General features: G+C 35.2%; 2 protein-coding genes and 1 pseudogene across 2 annotated transcripts; 2 read left to right on the forward strand and 1 right to left on the reverse strand.

Annotated features, from left to right (window-relative positions):
• The first annotated feature begins 8,769 nt into the window (after positions 1-8,769).
• LOC148569239 (uncharacterized) lies at positions 8,770-11,541 on the forward strand (annotated as a pseudogene).
• A 1,074-nt stretch (positions 11,542-12,615) lies between these two features.
• On the forward strand, positions 12,616-13,681 carry LOC107634952 (AP2-like ethylene-responsive transcription factor SNZ). The gene has a single exon (XM_016338285.3). The coding sequence runs from the start codon at positions 12,845-12,847 to the stop codon at positions 13,400-13,402; it is 558 nt and encodes a 185-aa protein (XP_016193771.1). The 5' UTR covers positions 12,616-12,844; the 3' UTR covers positions 13,403-13,681.
• A 28-nt stretch (positions 13,682-13,709) lies between these two features.
• On the reverse strand, positions 13,710-17,518 carry PFC1 (Ribosomal RNA adenine dimethylase family protein). The gene is made up of 10 exons (XM_016338283.3): positions 17,132-17,518; positions 16,664-16,813; positions 16,350-16,406; positions 15,712-15,810; positions 15,390-15,485; positions 15,109-15,193; positions 14,851-14,903; positions 14,639-14,722; positions 14,305-14,415; positions 13,710-14,172 (listed from the first exon to the last, which is right to left on the reverse strand). The coding sequence occupies exons 1-10, from the start codon at positions 17,339-17,341 to the stop codon at positions 14,107-14,109; spliced, it is 1,011 nt and encodes a 336-aa protein (XP_016193769.1). The 5' UTR covers positions 17,342-17,518; the 3' UTR covers positions 13,710-14,106.
• Between the last annotated feature and the right edge of the window lie 20 nt (positions 17,519-17,538).

A 17,538-nucleotide genomic window follows, 5' to 3' on the forward strand; every position in this document is an offset into this window, starting at 1 on the left:
ATCGGATTCCACGTCTGTGGTGGATCCAGTTTACGCACCAACAAATTCCTGTTAGGCTGCAGGAAAAAAAATTGTTAGTTTAAATAGATTATATTTATTACAAAAAAAAATTGTTATTAATATTTATTAAATTATTTATTAATATTCAAATTGTTTGCTAACCACACGAATAAATAAATCCATTCTAAGAAAAGTAATTAAAAAAAAATTGTATATTAACATTTATTTATTTTTTACCTACTGTAAAAAAAATTTACTGAATTAAAATAAATAAATAAATAAATAAATATTTTAAAATATATTTACTGAATTACATATTTTCTTTAGCTACTGTCACACAATTTTTTTAAAATAAATAAATATATATGATTTTTTTTACATAATTAAATAATATTTTTAGTATTATTTATTTGTCAAAATACGTATTTATAAAAATATTTATTTTCTCAATACTTAACAACGATATATATTTCATATATATTTATCTATTTATTATTATTATTATTTTATAAATACCGGAAATTATTTAGTCTTAACAAATCAAAATATTTATTTATTCATTACTTTCATTAATCATAACAAAATTTATATATTCAAAAATAAAAATAAGATGTATGATACTAAAAAAAATTATATACAAAAGAGATATAATTATATTTTACAAATTAAAATTTTATTCTATCGTAAAATACAAAAAGAAATGAGACTTCTTCTATATATTTATAAAATACTAACAACGACAATATTTAAAAAATTTCAGTATATAAAAAATTAAAATTTACCAACTTACATAAATTGGATGCTCCAAATAATTGATAATATGTTCTTCAGGCGCCGCATAATTACGTACCATTTTTTTAAATCTCTACAATTTTTTTTTGATTATTTTTTTCCTACAAACACCCAAACTAGTTACACCTACACTTCCACTACTATTACTCAAGCTACTGCGCCACACTCTATTTTAACACTCACACTCAAACACACTGCCTTTTTTTTTTTGCTTTCTTGCTTCAAAACCATATGCCACACTCTCTGTTTACTTCAATGGAGGAAGGGGGTTGAAGAAGCTGAAATTATAAGGGGCTGGGTGCTGGTTACCGGGGCGGGGGTGTTCCCTGCATGCAGGCAAGCCTGCAACACGTCCCTCACGTGATGCTGCTACACCTTAGAACCCAGCAAGATTCACAGATTACACAGCTTCACGCTCCCCGTGTTGTCTGTGTAGTGTCTTGTCGGCAGATCATCACGCCCCTGGCATGTTGTACAGGAACTGTCACGTCGCTGAACTCGCTCAGGCACCACGCCCCGGCGTGTTGTTCCTAATACCACCCTTCCACAAAACACCTGCTTCACCCATATTCGGCCAATACACCAACAATATTTCCATAAAGAAAATAATTTCTGGCAATGGGATTTTGCTTTAAGAAGTAGGGAAATGCTAGGGGGACAATGAATTTGTTGAACAATATGAACAACGGGCCCTAAAAACTAGCCCAATTAGCTTACTAACACACCTTATACACCCCCTTCCCAAAATCCTAATTTTAATTCTCTTAATTATTAACATCGTAATCATCCCACATTCCCACCCACTCCCCCCCTTTTTGACCAGCCGGTAAAAACTTTTTTTCTTCCCCTTAATTCAAACTCCATTCAGGAACTAGTACCCTTTCCCTACCCCATTTGAAACGGCATTGAGAAACTCGGACCAACCCATATCCAGTGCTTCTTCTATGCTCCTTCCCATCGTCCATTCTGCCATCGCCGAACTGACCATCCCTTGGGGAAGGCCTCCGTTGTGAAGAAGAGCAGCAGCAGGCGAATCCCCGAGTCGGCGTCATGTAGAAGTCGGCCAGCCGCCACCCACGTTGTCTGTTAACGGCCATCTCCGGAGGTTAAAATCACTGTATGTTCGCACCGCTTGGAGTCTTTCTTGGGCAACACCAAAACAACCGTGGGGGTGTGTTTGCATGCCGCTATTGAAGATCAGTTTCCGATAGTCGTTCCTTCATGTTATGGGTTGCATAGATGTTCACCGTAATTTTTATGTTATGTTCTGCCTGTGTACTCATATTGTGTACGACTGTGGGTGTTCTGCGGTTGATTTTCATATTTTTTTTTAAATTACAGCAAAGATAGTAATATCATATGGTTCATGGATGCTTGGATTAAAGCGAACGGTATGAAATTTGATGGAGTTTAGGCTTCATATCTTAGAATTCTTTTCTTTATATGTTTCTGGTTCATGTGATTGACTTTTAATTTCTATGAATTACAGATGTTTAATTTTGTAAGAAACGATGGATGCAAAAAAGAGATGGCTTTTAGTGGTAGCTTAACTAGATATGAGTTAAATTGGTTGTAAATACTATAGTTGCATAATGTTTGATGTCTACATATTTAAGACTTTATTATTTTCGATCATGGATGTTGTAAAGACTCGTGTTAAAATTTTAAGAATAATACATAGTTATATAGAAATAATATTTTTTATGCGTGTGAAATTTTCTTTTCTAAATAATGCGAGCGGACTATTGATGAACCTATGAGGAATAAGAGAAAGCAATAGATGTACCTAGAGCCCGTTTGGGAAGTAGAAGAAGCTACTTTTTTTTTTTTTTTTACTTTTAAATTATGAAAAGTCACAATAAAAAAACTAAAAAATAACAACAAAATATACATTAACACACATTTCATATTTATTTTTTATTTTCACCTACCATATCATGCACAATAAAATAACAAATACTAACTATACAATAATTTCTTTTGCATTGCCATCAAGATTATTATGAATTAGAATTTTAATATTTATTCTCTTGTGTAAAAAAATTGTATTTTTTCAGTTATTTATCCAAACACTACAACTTTAAAATAAGTACTTTTATAACTAAAAATCAACACAAAATAACTTATTTATAAGTTGCTATTAATAAAAGTCCTTCTACTTTAAGCTCTTTTTTCAAAAGAGCTTATTTAAGTTGTTAACCCAAATTGGACCTTAGTCTTAAGACCACAAATACATTTTTCACATTGTTTACGTATTTTCGTGGTGGAATTTTGTTACAACATAAATGATAAATTTCTATGCTGAATAACATTTTTAGTTCTCTAACTACTTTGATTCTGTTTCAAGATATTAGCGAAGCGTAAAAGTTATTAGTTAAGAATAACCATCTAGTACCAACAAAAATAACCATCCGCTATCATATGGAATCGAACATCCAGCCTCTACTATTTGTTACTATTTATACACTACACCAAGACTCTTCTAAATAACCATTTGAGTGACAATAGAGATAACCATCTGATAGCCTATAGAATCGAACATCTAACATTTATTACTTGTAACTGACCACATACTCTACACCAAGACTATTACGAATAATCATTTGGGTACCAGTAAAAATAATCATCCGCTATCCTATTGAATCGAACATCTATATTAAAATACTTGCAACTAATCACACACACTACACCCAGATTATTCGAAATAACCATCTGGGTAACAAAAGAAATAACCATTCGCTTTCCTATTAAATTGAACATCCAGTTTATAATACTTTTAACGAATCACGCACTACACCCAAACTATTCAAAATAACCATCTGGGTAACAATAGAAATAAACATCCGCTATCCTATTAAATAGAATATCCAGTTTAAAATAATTGTAACTAATTATACACACCACACCAAGGCTATTACAAAATAACCATCTGGGTACCAAATAACCATCCGCTACGCTATTGAATCGAAACCGACTTTCTTTGCATATGTTGCATAAAAATCCTAAGCCAGCTTCAAATGCTCAAACCGCATCCCAACTATTGGTATTTCGTCTTCGACAAGGCAACTATGATCCGGTAACTGCGAATCAGTTCAAAACATACATCATTCGATGAACATGAGGATTAATAGTCGATTCAAATATGCCGTTCACAAAAAAACAGCAATATACTAGAGACCAAACCTCATCAACAAGATCTGTGTCATCACTTCCAGTAATGTCCGTACATTCTATGACCTACAATCAAACATACACAAACTAATTAGATACCGTACTATTAAACAAGTTTCAACTAAAAAGATTTTATTAATACTTTTTCCAAAAATATCATTAAAAATTTATTACTATACATAACTTACAAGAAATAATAACAATGAAAAGTGTACTCATAAAAAATCTCACCTAAGTAGTTAGGCTTATATTAAGTATTTGAATAGAGCATGCATGGATCTGCTACATCTGAATCACACCTACACAATCTAAAATCAAGTCCATTTCTATGCTTTGAAAAGTCAAAAAGCTCATTATTTCTTCTTGGATATGAATGATACATTCCCATTCTCCATTTTCGTTTCTTCAATTCCTTCCTTGTCAATCCTCTCTTATTTCTTCTTCTCCTTATTTGTTTATTAATTAATTTATTTTTCTTATAGTAGTAATTAGTGTTGTATGTATTATGGACTTGCTAATTGAAATTTTGAGACCTTTGAGTACTATATTCTATCTTATGCACAACTGTACATATATTTTCTAGCAATATTATATAGCGTGAAAAAATAAAAAAGAATGCAAAAACAAAAAAAATACATTTAGTGAGCATTCAAATTGAACAGCATCTCCACTTAGAGCATATATTTCCATATGTAAAGTGAGTTGTGACCAAATTTGTTTGTGCATGTCTGGGATTGAAGTATAAGAATGAGAATTTAAAATAATCTAATGGCAACCATGTGGAATGTTTAAAACATACCTGAATTGGTAGTTTCATTCAATTCTCTTAACTAAACATGATATGAATTTCTTAAATTACACTAATCAAATGACTAAATTTAAAATTTTAAACCAATTTGGTGTTTAAACAAAACTAATAATCAAGTGTCATGTCAAAACTCAATCTAAACATCATTAAAAATAGCATAACATTACACAATTTTGAATTATAATGCCTAAAGATAACAAAATTTAAGACAAATATTGGCCGAACATAAGAATTAAACAAAAAGTTTCACTCAGGCATTTCATCGAGCATATGGTGTGCACAATATGTAAACAGGGATTTTAAACTCAATTTAAGCAGCAATTAATCCAGAAAAATCAGCCATCAAACATTTTGAAATCCAAAAAGTATCAATCCATTAATCTAAGCCTAATCTAAACACTAAAAGCAGAATTAAAAATTAGTTAAAATAAATAAACGAAATAACACAAGTAGGAGGAAGCATGGAACCTGCGTTGGTGAAAGGGGAAGAATGGAAAGAGAGGGGTAGCAGAGGCGGTGTTGCAGCGGCACAGAGCTCAGCCGCTGCTGGGTTGCATTGGGGTTTCTCATGCGGAGTTGGACTTTGCACAGAGACCAGGGGTAACGTACAGGGGATTGAGGAGAAATGGAGAAAGAGGGAAGAAAAAGAGAAGAGAGGGAAGAGAGAGGGGTTGGCGACGGTGGTCGCCGGTAGTGATGGCGGTGGTGTCGGACGTTGGCACAGGGGGCAGTGTGGGTTGTGGGTGGGCTGGGAAGTGAGCCTTCTTTGTTGGGAAGGACCACCACAAGAGAGAAGAGATATGGTATGAGGATATGAAACGTGTTACAGCTCTCTATTTCAAAAATCTGATATTTTAAATTTTAAAAAATGGTTATTATTATAATTAAATTAATTACATCATTAATTAAATTTATGAGTAATTTACATTTATAACCCCATTGTTTATATTGTTCACTAGGATTATTGTTCACCTATACTTTTCCTAAGAAATAATGTGGTTTATTTGTTTTACTTTTTAATTAATATGAATATTTAAATAATTTTATTTGTTTCTATTTTTATATTTATTTTAAATCAAATAAGATATTGAGATATAATTTAATTGTATATATTTTATATTGAATATAAGACAGAGACTTAATTTAATTTTTGTCTTTTATTTTTTATTTTTTTATTTTATTTTTTTTAAATACAGATTTAGATATTATATGTATGAGTGTGGTGTGAATAAATTTATTTATAATACCTAAAATAAAAAAAAGCAATCCAATTTATTTATAAAAAAAAAAAAAAACTCATGACTGACACAAGCAACATCAGCATAGACCCAACAAATTACAAGCACAAACAAATACCTAAAACTTACAAGCACAAACAAAATATATAAGCAAAACCTAAAAACCACATGACCGAGACAAGCATCATAGGCACAGACCAAAGGAATGAAGGACATTATAAAATAGTGATGGTTATGATATCTAAAATTAAAGTATTTGTTTAATTTATTTAAAAAAATAAAAATTAATATTTAATTTTAAAAGTATAAAAAATAAATAATTATTAAATATTTACATTTTTCATAAAAAGTAAATTAAGTAAAAATTAAATATTAAATTATAGACATCGTCGAATTTATTGTCATAAAATATAAGAAAAATGGATACATATACTGATATACATATGAAAAATTATACCATGGACAAAATTATACGCAAATCATTTAATAAGTTAAATGTACACACATAAATTCTACGTTCTGTTGGCGATATTCACTATTCCATCAATAGAAGTGCGTTGTCGTTACTGCACCACATTACATTTTCTCCTATCCTAACATTATATAATGAGTGATATGGCTATTTTGTAATTAAGTGAATATTTAAATTAAAGTTGAGATCATCCTCTCTCCTTCTTTCCATAACTAGAAATTGTGAAATCCTAACAAAAAAAGAATAATCTTACTCCAAACTTTATTTTTGAACAATTACCATAAATAACAATAATGCACGGATTTCCAATCCTAAGCAAATAATACCCTGTATTATTTTTCTATTGCACTTTAGTTTTTTATTAATTTGAGTAATTGTAGATAGCAATTTTTTTCGTATATATTTTCATTCTTCTTTAGTGCACCAACAATAAATTCTGCTTTTTGGGACATAAATTTTTTTATGATTTTCTTTATTCCTTTATAGAACTCCTAAATTTCTTCTATCATCTCCAATTTTATTAGCACATACAAAATTCTTATATCTATATTCAACTTTCTGTGCAATTTAGAGAAAGAACATGTCATAGAATAAAAGAAAATTACAACAGCAATGCAATGCGACAATATATCTTTCATGGAGGACATCGAAAAAATAATTTTTTTGGATTTCATTCTATTCTAAACAGTATCATTGTATTAAGCCGTGCAAACACTTATTATTATTGTAATTAAACTATTTTTAATTTTCTGTTCTCCAATAATGAAGAGGAGCCACTGAAAGTACTGGTACAACTAAGGAATATGAGTCTCTTCTTCTGTTGAGTTGTAATCGTTTTTTTATCGTTAAAGTTCTATAATTTTTCTCCAATTTTTTGTTATAGAATGAGGGAAGGAACATGAAAGTAAAAGAAATTTTAATCTCAATTTTAATTTAAAAATATTAATCAAATATCCACCTAATCACTAAGGTAGTGTTTAGTTAGTGGGTGTATCTACATAAAATAGAAACACGTCTTATGTTTGATTGTTAAGATACAAAATTTTAAAAAATATGTTAATTTATAGATTGACATAAATTATATATATTTAGTATACTTTTAATAAATTAAGACGCAAAAATTAATATTAAGACATTAATTATTTTAATAATTTTATTCTTGTTTTATTTTTATATTTTTATTTTAATCATCTCTTTTTATTTATCTCCAAATTTCTTTATTTTTTTTTTCTTTTTTTCTTCTTCATTTCAATTTCTGTCTCTTCTTTTTTCATGGCCAACCAAACAAAATTTTTTTTTCTTCTCTTTTTTTCTTTCCATTTTAATTTCTGTTTTTTTTTTTCTTTTCATGGCAAATCAACCTTCTCTGTTGCTGGAGACACATGTGTTAGAGTAGAAAAAAATATGATACAGATGTAATTCTATTAACAAAGAAATATTTTCATTGATAAAATGATAAATTATGTGACCAACAGAATACAAAATTTATGTATACATTTAATTTATTAATTAATTTATGCATAATTTTATTTATCATGTGATCTTTTATGTGTATATTTATCCATTCTTTTTAAAATATATATACAAAGTAACGCTTCTGCACTTGCATGTAGCCAAATCGAACCATCTGACTTCTTCAAGATCTTCCAATTTGTGTATAACAGCCTCCATCCATGAGTAAAACACGATACTATACAATAAGCGAGTATTACACCTTAACAACAACAATATAATAATTAATTTATGTATGAACATATGATTTTTTCCATTAATCGAACATAAAAAAAAAACACATATCTTTAAAAAATTTTATCAATCAGATTTAATCAAGTTAAAATTTGAATATAAATAAGGGTAAAAAACCAAAATAAGCTATGGTTGGTTTAATATTACATGAATAAGCCAATAAAAAATTTGATTCAGCAATCAACCAACGTGCATTACTATGTAATTCGAATCACCAGGTATCGAACTCAATTTGAATGTAATTCGAATTAGTTCAATTCGAACTACTTAGTAACATGCATTGAACGTAATTCGAATTGGTGCAATTCGAATTAGCATGATATCGCAATCTTAAATAATTCGAATCTCAGTGATTCGAACTATGCACGTTTCGCCACTAGTAGTAATTCGAATCGGGATGTTTCGAATTACACTAGATTTTCCTATAAAAGGAGTTCGAATCCACCCCATTCGAACCACTTTCCCACTCTCAGACCCCACCAAATCCCAGAGAAAACGACATAGTTTCGCCCCGATAAAGGCTGGAGCAGAGTATTTAGCCGATGGAGGACGATCCAGGTAGACTATATCGGTTGGATGGAGTGGCTCATATTGCCGGGGTCATTAACGAGGAGGTTAGTTTTTTTTTTTTGTGGTTTATTTTTTTGATGCTGCACGTGGTTTTTGTTGGTGGTATTGCATGTGGTTTGTTGAAGTGATTTTGTTTGTGGTTTGATAGGCGGTTTATTTTAACGGTTTTCGTTACTGGCTTTGCATGTGGTATTGGTAGTGGTATTTGTTCAGTGGTTTTGCATGTTGTAGCGGTTTAAGTTAGCGGTTTGTGTTAGTGGTTTTTTATTAGTGGAATTGTCAGCAGTATTGTATGCGGTTTATGTAAGTGGATTTAAATGCGCTTTTGGTAGTGGTTTATTATATGGCTTTTGTATGTGGTTTATTATATTGCTTTTGTAAGTGGTCATTGTTTTGGCAGCCGCAGCGTTGCATCTCGAGCATGCGGCGGCAGCAGGGCATGCCACTCGATGAGAGATACGTTCCGTACCTGCAGATGACCGGATTATACCATCTTGCAAGGCTGAACGATAGATGGTTCCAATTAGATGAGCCCCTTGTTAGTGCATTCGTCGAGCGGTGGCATTCGGAGACACACATCTTCCACATGCCGTTCGGAGAATGCACGATCACACTTCAGGATGTGGCATACCAGTTGGGGTTGCCAATGGACGGACGCTATGTCAGTGGTTGCCTTACAGATTTCCATGTATACATTGAGGGTGGCCATCCTGCCTGGGTGTGGTTCCAGGAGTTGCTTGGAGTGATTCCTCCTCCGAGCCAAGTTCAGAAGTTCGCTGTAAACTGCACTTGGTTCCAGGAGACTTTTGGAGAGTGCCCCGCGGGAGCCGATGAGGAGACTGTGCGGCGCTTTGCTCGTGCATATATCATGATGTTGTTGGGTACTCAGCTGTTTGCCGACAAGTCCGGCAACCGCATTCACATCAGATGGCTTCCATACGTTGCTAGGCTTGAGGAAATGGGTACCTACAGCTGGGGGTCTGCACCATTAGCATGGTTGTACCAGTGCATGTGCCGAGTGGCGAACAGACATGTGGTAAAGTTAGCGGGCCCACTTCAGTTACTTCAATCCTGGATCTTCTGGCGCTTTCCTAGGTTTAGGCCTGCTGGGTATGATACGTGCAGCTGGCCCTTGGCCTCGAGGTACCGTACTTAGACCATTCTATTTCAATTTAAAATAGTTGATTACATACTCGCTTCTTATGTTATACAAATCTGTCACACTTTTAATTCGCTGTAACACCAATGTGAGATACAGGTGGTCAGATTACAACCCTCTCGGTGGCGAGAAGGGACCTAGAGTGCAGAACTAGAGACTGAGGCTAGACATGTACAGGCCACCGATGTGAGTATACTAACCTGCTATGTTTATTTAATTAATTAAACTTTATGACTTCAGATCATGCATTGAACAGAAAAATGTTGGAATCTTTCTGCAGTTTATCTGGATGCCCTATAGCTCCCCCGAGGTACTGCAGGTTGTGCATCCGGAGGTGTTGGAGCCTCGGCATACGGCGATGTGGCAATCTGTGACGTCACTGATATACTTTGCCGTGATAGAGTGGCATCAGATAGATAGGGTTTTACCTCAGTTCGGCGGAGTCCAGCCCCGTCCACATCCCGCCCTGAACATCGACTTTCTTATGTCGAAGGACGGAAGAGGGGGTGATCGTTGGTTCCCGTCGGCTCTTCAGATATGGCATCTTCATTGGGAGAGCCGTGCCGACCACGTTCTTCGCTTCGATGTTGTTGCAGACCCTGGACCATCACATGATTACCTGCAGTGGTGGAGTCAGCATGGAAAGAAGTTTCTGTCACCAGAGATGTATTTGGGTGATCCGAGAGCCGTTCCTATTCCTGTGGAGGCGTCGCAGAGGGGTCCTGGGCGAGTACCCGACATGGATCGTGTTGACGACGTCCCGGATAGGCGTCGGGTCGAGAGGAGAGCTCGTGTGGGGACACGTCGGAGCCAGCGCGAGTGGAGGTGGCTGGACCAGGCTATGGAGGAGGGTGATGGGGACGGCCGCCCTGGAGGACGACGACGAGGCCACAGAGGCAGATGGAGAGAGCGTGCTGCGGCCGACGATTACGGACACCATGGTCATGACGACGACGACGATCAGCACGGGTCCGTGGGTGGGGACGCTGAAGGGCATGCTGCAATAGGGGGTGTTAGTCCCCATCATGTAGGGCATGGAGGTGAGTGGTACGGCTCCGGTGTGGGTGACGGCACAGATTAGGGTGGTGGTGGACTTGGCTCAGGGCCGCTAGGCGATTACTTCGTTGGTGTCCCTGCCGATGATCAGACACTTCAGGATAGTACGCCTTGGGTTAGCCCGGGTTCCATGTTTTCAGACTTCCTGGCAGCTGACGGGCTTGATGCGGCATACAGCGGTTCACACTTTCTAGATGAGCTTACCACCATCATGCAGGAGGATGATGCGGCCCGTTGGCGTGGTCAGAGTTCCGGCACGCCTGCACCTTTAGCTGTCGATCTTAACGAGCCTCCTACGATGCCAGCTGCCGACCCTTTTGCATTGGGTGGTACTCCTCCTTCCGCCTATACTGCTGCATCACATTCAGGTGCCGGGCCGTCTGGGGCCTCCGTCTAGCCTAGGCCACCTGCACAGCCTGCCCCGGACGACGAGGATGATGAGATTGAGGACGAGGAGCCGCTTATCCGGAGAGGCCAGAGGACACGGGTACCCCGTCGTTGCTTCACCGGTTCACATCTTTTTAGATGATTGTTGTATCTTGTATGGCTTTTTTTCATGTTCATTGTTATATTTTAGCGAACTTTGTTATTGTACTTTGACTATTTATGTTTCGGTTCGTTAGAACTTTATCATGATGTTGTACTCTGAAAACAGCCTCTTAATGCTACTTTCGGTAACTATCTTATTGTCCCCCACATGTATGCATTTAATTTCTAGACCTTTTCTTTGCCTTGTGTTTTCAAGAGACTTCTCGAATAATTTTTTATCTTAATCGATCCTCTATGGTGAACCAACAATACAAAACGTGAACATCCTCACTAATTCGAACTACCACAATTCAAATTCACCAATGTGTAATTCGAATTACTGCTACTTGCGAAACATGCATAGTTCGAATCACTAAGATTCGAATTATATAGTGCTGCAACCTCATGCTAATTCGAATCACCCTGTTTCGAATTATATGAAGCTAATTCGAATTGCATCAATTCGAATTACGTTGCATGCATGGGTGTGAGTAGTTCGAATTGCACTAATTCGAACTACATGCAAATTGAGTTCGAATCGTTGTGATTCGAATTATATAGTAATGCACGTTGGTTGATTGCTGAATCAATTTTTTCATTGGCTTATTCGTGTAATATTAAACCTACCATGACTTAATTTGGTTTTTTACCCTATAAATAAATTCAGCTCATTAATTATAAATAATATATATCTACTTATTAGAAATTATAAATATTTACATTATTATTAATATATATTATTTATTTTACAATTCTAATTTATAATATGTATGCATCATATTGATTTTAATTTTTAACATAAAATTTATATTTAATTATGTTTATATTCGTAATTATGATATAACAAAATATATGAACTAAAACTAAAAGTGATACATATAATAATAAAAAATTATAATTTTAAAAAATTATGATCATTTGAATTATTATCAGTTAATTTTAAATCATCTTGTGAAGTTTCTGTCTTTCTGATAATTTAAGCTGAGAGTCAAATTTATTTTGACCTAACTCTCAATTTTCTTCCAACCCTAATACAACTCATCATAGTAGCCCAACAGATCTCAAAACTGAAGGCAAAGTACTCTAATCAATCTGAAAAGCAAAAAAAAAAGGGAAATTAAGATTCAACTCAACCGTGTTTTCCAGACAACACTGTCAGCAACAAAAACAACTTCTTTTGCTGCAAAACAACACAACCCCCCTCCCTTAAACGCAACCCTGTTCTTCCAACAAACAAAACACAATACTGTTCTGTTCTGTTTCAACACACCCCACAACCCAAAAAGGAAACTTTTTTATGTGCCATGGATGATTATGATTCTTCCATGGCAGAACATCAGCACCCATCAACGCAACCACCATTATCAGAACTTATTCACTCTCTAGAACAAGCAACTTTCATGGCAAAACAGCTTCAATCCACGACCAACCCTTCCCACCTTCTCCAAATTCACACCTCCCTCCACCATGCCCACCAAAACCTCTCTACCTTCCTCTCCACCCTCCAATTCCCCCATCCCCCTCCGCCACCGCCCGCCGCTGAGAACTCTGTCTCCTCCGCCAATGGGGCCGCTGGGGAACCGATGCAGATGGGTGATGATGATGGTGGTGGTGGTAATGGTGATGATGGGGTGGTTGATGCAGAGGAGACATCAAAGTGCACAATTGAAAAGGTTGAGGAGAAGATGAGAGACTGCTTCATCAAGAATAAGAGGGCTAAGCGGCCCCTTTCGCCTTCGGCGGCCGCGGCAATTGAGGAGAAACGGTTGTCTGATGAAGGGTTTGTTGGGAGAGTTAAGGACTATGATCCACATGCAATGAAGTTGAGAGCTTTGGACCTTGTTTATCAGTTTCATGGTTGAAGAAGAAAAACCAGTTTTATTTATCACCATCATCATCATAGAACACAAGCATTGAAGCATGAGGATATAGCTATTTTTGTAGATTCATCTCTGGGATATAGTTTCAATTTGGAAGATGTCACATATGATATGTTAATTTGGCCTATTTTCTTTTGTTCTAGTTTTGGTGTTTTTCATCTGGCAGCAGAAATTTTCTTTTTCATTGGGGGTATTATTTTTTGTGACTTATTGATAGAACTCTCTGATTGCATATAAAATTAGTATTGATTTGTGTAGTTATTCTTGATACATCATTTTTGCTGGCTACATTAGTTTGATACTTTGTCAATCAATGAGGTCTAAAATTGAAGAATTTTCAGAAACACGTTTATTTACATTCTGGTGTGATTCGGTCGAACTACATTGTTTTTCATAGCAGTCCAACTTATAAAAACCAAACATCACACAAGGGAATACAGTTCTAATTATATTTCTGATTGGACATTGGGGTTTGAATCTGCAATTAAGAACGTGCCCTGAAATATCAGTAGAAGACTTCTGATAATATAATGTATCCTCAAGCTGAAATGCCATAGCTCTTCATCAAAGTTTGGTTCTTTTCTTGGATCATATATTTGCGGCCACAAGGAGCCTTATAAATGGGCAAACCTGAACCTTGTTCCTATATGAATTGCTCTTCAAAAGTTCAGCATCAATGCAGATTGCTACTCTTTGACAATCAAGTTATGCAACTTTACAAAATCATCCAATGTTAGTTCTTCTGGTCTTGACTGTGGCCATTGAAAGCATAGATAGGTTAGCATAGTAACCCTTGAGAAACACAATATGAACGAGGGGATAAGAAGAGAGAAAAGGGGGGGGGGGGGGGGGTAGAGATTGCAGCATGTGATGTGAACACTTACTGTTGGTAGGAGACTAATGCTTCTTAAGGCTTCTTCAATCTCAATGGATGTGCATATGTGCTGAAGTGACTTGCGCAACATCTTACGCTTCTCATTGAAAGCTGAATTGACCTACAATTATATATAAGAACCAACGTGTCATTGAAATAATGGTGAAAGATATCATATTACTTTTGCTTTATGAGTTAATACATGGTGGCTCACATTAATGAACATTATATATTTACATATAATGCAACTCGGTCATATCTATGTACTAAGACTTCAATAAAATTATAGGTGCACTTTCTTGGAAATTCAATTCATGATGTTATATGCTGGATAAAAGGGTTACCATTGAGAAGAAGCTTTTCCGGGAAGAAACTTCTGGGTAGTCTTTTGGCTGCTTCAGCTTGAATGAGACAACAGCTGCATCTACCTATACATAAATGAAAACCAAGCTGTTTGATTTCTCATCCTACTCGCAAATTCTTTTATGTAGTATTGTAATCTAATGCCAGAATCAACATCATACTCATGCAGACACATTTGGATAAGATTACTTACATTAGGCTGAGGAAAAAAATTTGTCCTTGGGACCTTAAATTTGTACTCAGGATCTGCAAAGGAATAACCAAATTTTCAGGGGTGGATAGCAAAATTTTCAGTTCCTATTTTGATGTGCAACCAATTTCCCATGAAACCATATGCAAAGAAGTTAAATCCAATAATCCTTTTCAAGAACTTATTTGATTTATTGCTCCTTGTATCATAAATGATCCGTGTTCTAAAGAGAATACTACAAATCATTCAGAGCAGAAGTACCTGAGTAGAAGTTAACAAATATATTGATGGGACGATACTCGGAAGTCCTGAGTGATGATTCTGCCAACCGCAAGGCAGTCTCATCCTGCATTGAATTGGTGACTGTTTAGTTAATAATGGTTGATACTTGTTACATTTAAGTTTCATGATCATAGGTTGATTGAACCCCTGCATTTTTCAAATTGGTGTACAACTTGAACAAATAAACCATTAGAATTAAGCAAACATGAAAGACAGGAAATGATATGCACATACACTAGACTGGAGCTTTCAATTCTAACCTGAAGCAATAGAACCACTTCTGAGAAAATGTCACCCATTGGAAGTAGCAGTTTGATCACATCTGTACTGATATTAAAAGGAATGTTGGCAACCACCTGCAACCAAAAATAACCACAATAAGATCAATTTAGGATCTTCCTTTTTTGTGCTATTTAGGATAATAATTTGTAAAGGTTAAGTTTCAACTAATTTGAACCTTGAGGAAATGCATTACCAATTCTTTCTACGCTTTTACATTGGAAAATGAAATGAATCGGATAAAGTATCACATTACATAAAAACGAAAATACGTTTGCTAGTTTGGAAGTTGAATGTTCTCACTTTTGCTTTTTTAGTTTCAGGATCCATTTCTGTTATACTTTCAAACAAAGATGACACATGGGAGCGCACATGACATTTGACAATATCCTCAGTCAAAACCTGCAGATATTTGATCATAAGGTTAACATTAGTCATAATTTCTACAGCAAAACAGTTCTAAGTATCATAATTTTAGCATGAAACATAGCCAATGGAAGAGGAACATAGGCATTAATGAACAGACTGAAGTGACAAATGAGCTAAAATATATCAAGAATTATGGATAACTTACAGGTGTAGCATGAGATAACTTCCAAATACAATAAGAAGAAATTGATGAAAAGAAGAAACCAAGTGAAATAACTCTTTCTTACCCTTTATTAATACATATGACCAATGCTGAAGATTTTCAGTAGGAAACTTGTAACAGTATTGGCTTATATATCACAAGGAAATTCACCAAGATCTTCAAAAACTTGCCAAGCTAGCTTAATTTTCCAATTCAGTTTATTAAAAACAGCCTAATTGCTTTCACTTTGCTGATTGGATGGTTCATACAAGATAGTAAACTGAATTCTATCTCAGTATTCCAGAAACCTAATATGCATCTCATCAAAAATGGTTTGTAAAATAAAGTTCCAATCCACCATGAGTTGTACCTTCAGCTTTCCTGTGCTCGAAAATCTTTCGCTCACAAGGGTGGCCATGTGTTTGTCCTGAATCCCATAGAAGATGAAAAAGCATATATGTGAATTGAAGTGAAGAGGGCAATGAAAACTTCTCACTTCAACATAAAACTAGTATAACAGAGAGAAATAAACTCATACTTTCATTCATTCACATACTAAACAGATATAACTGATTTTCTCTACGTAGATAAACTGCAAAGAATTCAACAAGAGAGTGGAGACATAAGGATCTGATCATATGCATCTTTGTATTAAGATCAGTTCAACGACGAAAACCAGCTAACCTTCTCAACTGCAAGAACGAATGCACCACAATTTAACAGAACATTGGTCAAGGAACCGGTTCCTGGCCCAATTTCTAGCACAACATCACCTTCTCCAACACCGGCTGCAGCAGCAAGATGATCGTTGATCTCGGAGTTCAACATATAATGCTGCAAGCAACACCAACACCCAAATAACCAGAATTAAATAAACAAACTCATGTCACACCAAGCTTTCTATTATGAATTCCCCCAAAATCACTTCCAACAACAAACAATTATAAAAAAAAAAAAATGGATTTTAGTGAGATAAAACACTAAATCTAGTTCACACCAAAGCACCCACCACATGTTCGACAAAACGCCCCAATGAAACTAACCGAAAAAAAGCACTTCCAAATAAAACAAAGTACGGATTTCGGTGTTGAACAACACAATTAAGTTCCTTAACTTTTCTCGGAAAACAAACGGCTGGAAAATGAGGTGAACCTGGCCAAGAGATTTTCTGGGGAACCTGCCTTTGGAGTTGAGAGCTCTGAGAGTGGAATGGTAGTCGTCAGTGGCTGGCCTCGCAGCTTTGCTGCCTCTTCCGGCACAAGCAATGCGCAGCGTTCGGCGCCGTACGCCGGCTTTGCAAACTGGCTCCGGATGAGGAATTGGCGGGAGCGTTTGAAGATAGGAAAGCGATGAAGGAAGCATGTTTTCTTTACGTTGTTCGTTATTCCTTATTAGATTTTTATTTTATTCTTTTTTAATTATGATTTCATCAAATCATATATTCATATCTGAATAAGTAAATAGAATTCAAATATGAACCATGACAAGTAGGGATATCAGATAATCCGCACAATTTCTCAATATAAAAGTTAATAAAAAAATTTAAGAGGTTATAAGAA

The sequence above is a fragment of the Arachis ipaensis genome, chromosome B4, assembly GCF_059453495.1.
Source record: "Arachis ipaensis isolate K30076 ecotype BB chromosome B4, ASM5945349v1, whole genome shotgun sequence".
Classification (NCBI taxonomy): domain Eukaryota; kingdom Viridiplantae; phylum Streptophyta; class Magnoliopsida; order Fabales; family Fabaceae; genus Arachis; species Arachis ipaensis.

Excerpts from the sequence above, each read along its gene's own strand:
- LOC107634952 (XM_016338285.3), top strand. The coding sequence starts at position 12,845 with ATGGATGATTATGATTCTTCCATGGCAGAACATCAGCACCCATCAACG.
- PFC1 (XM_016338283.3), bottom strand. The coding sequence starts at position 17,341 with ATGCTTCCTTCATCGCTTTCCTATCTTCAAACGCTCCCGCCAATTCCT. Across the intron at positions 15,811-16,349 it reads CGAGCACAGGAAAGCTGAAG|GTTTTGACTGAGGATATTGT; the intron begins GTACAACTCATG and ends AAATATCTGCAG. Across the intron at positions 14,416-14,638 it reads GGAAAAGCTTCTTCTCAATG|GTCAATTCAGCTTTCAATGA; the intron begins GTAACCCTTTTA and ends ATATAATTGTAG.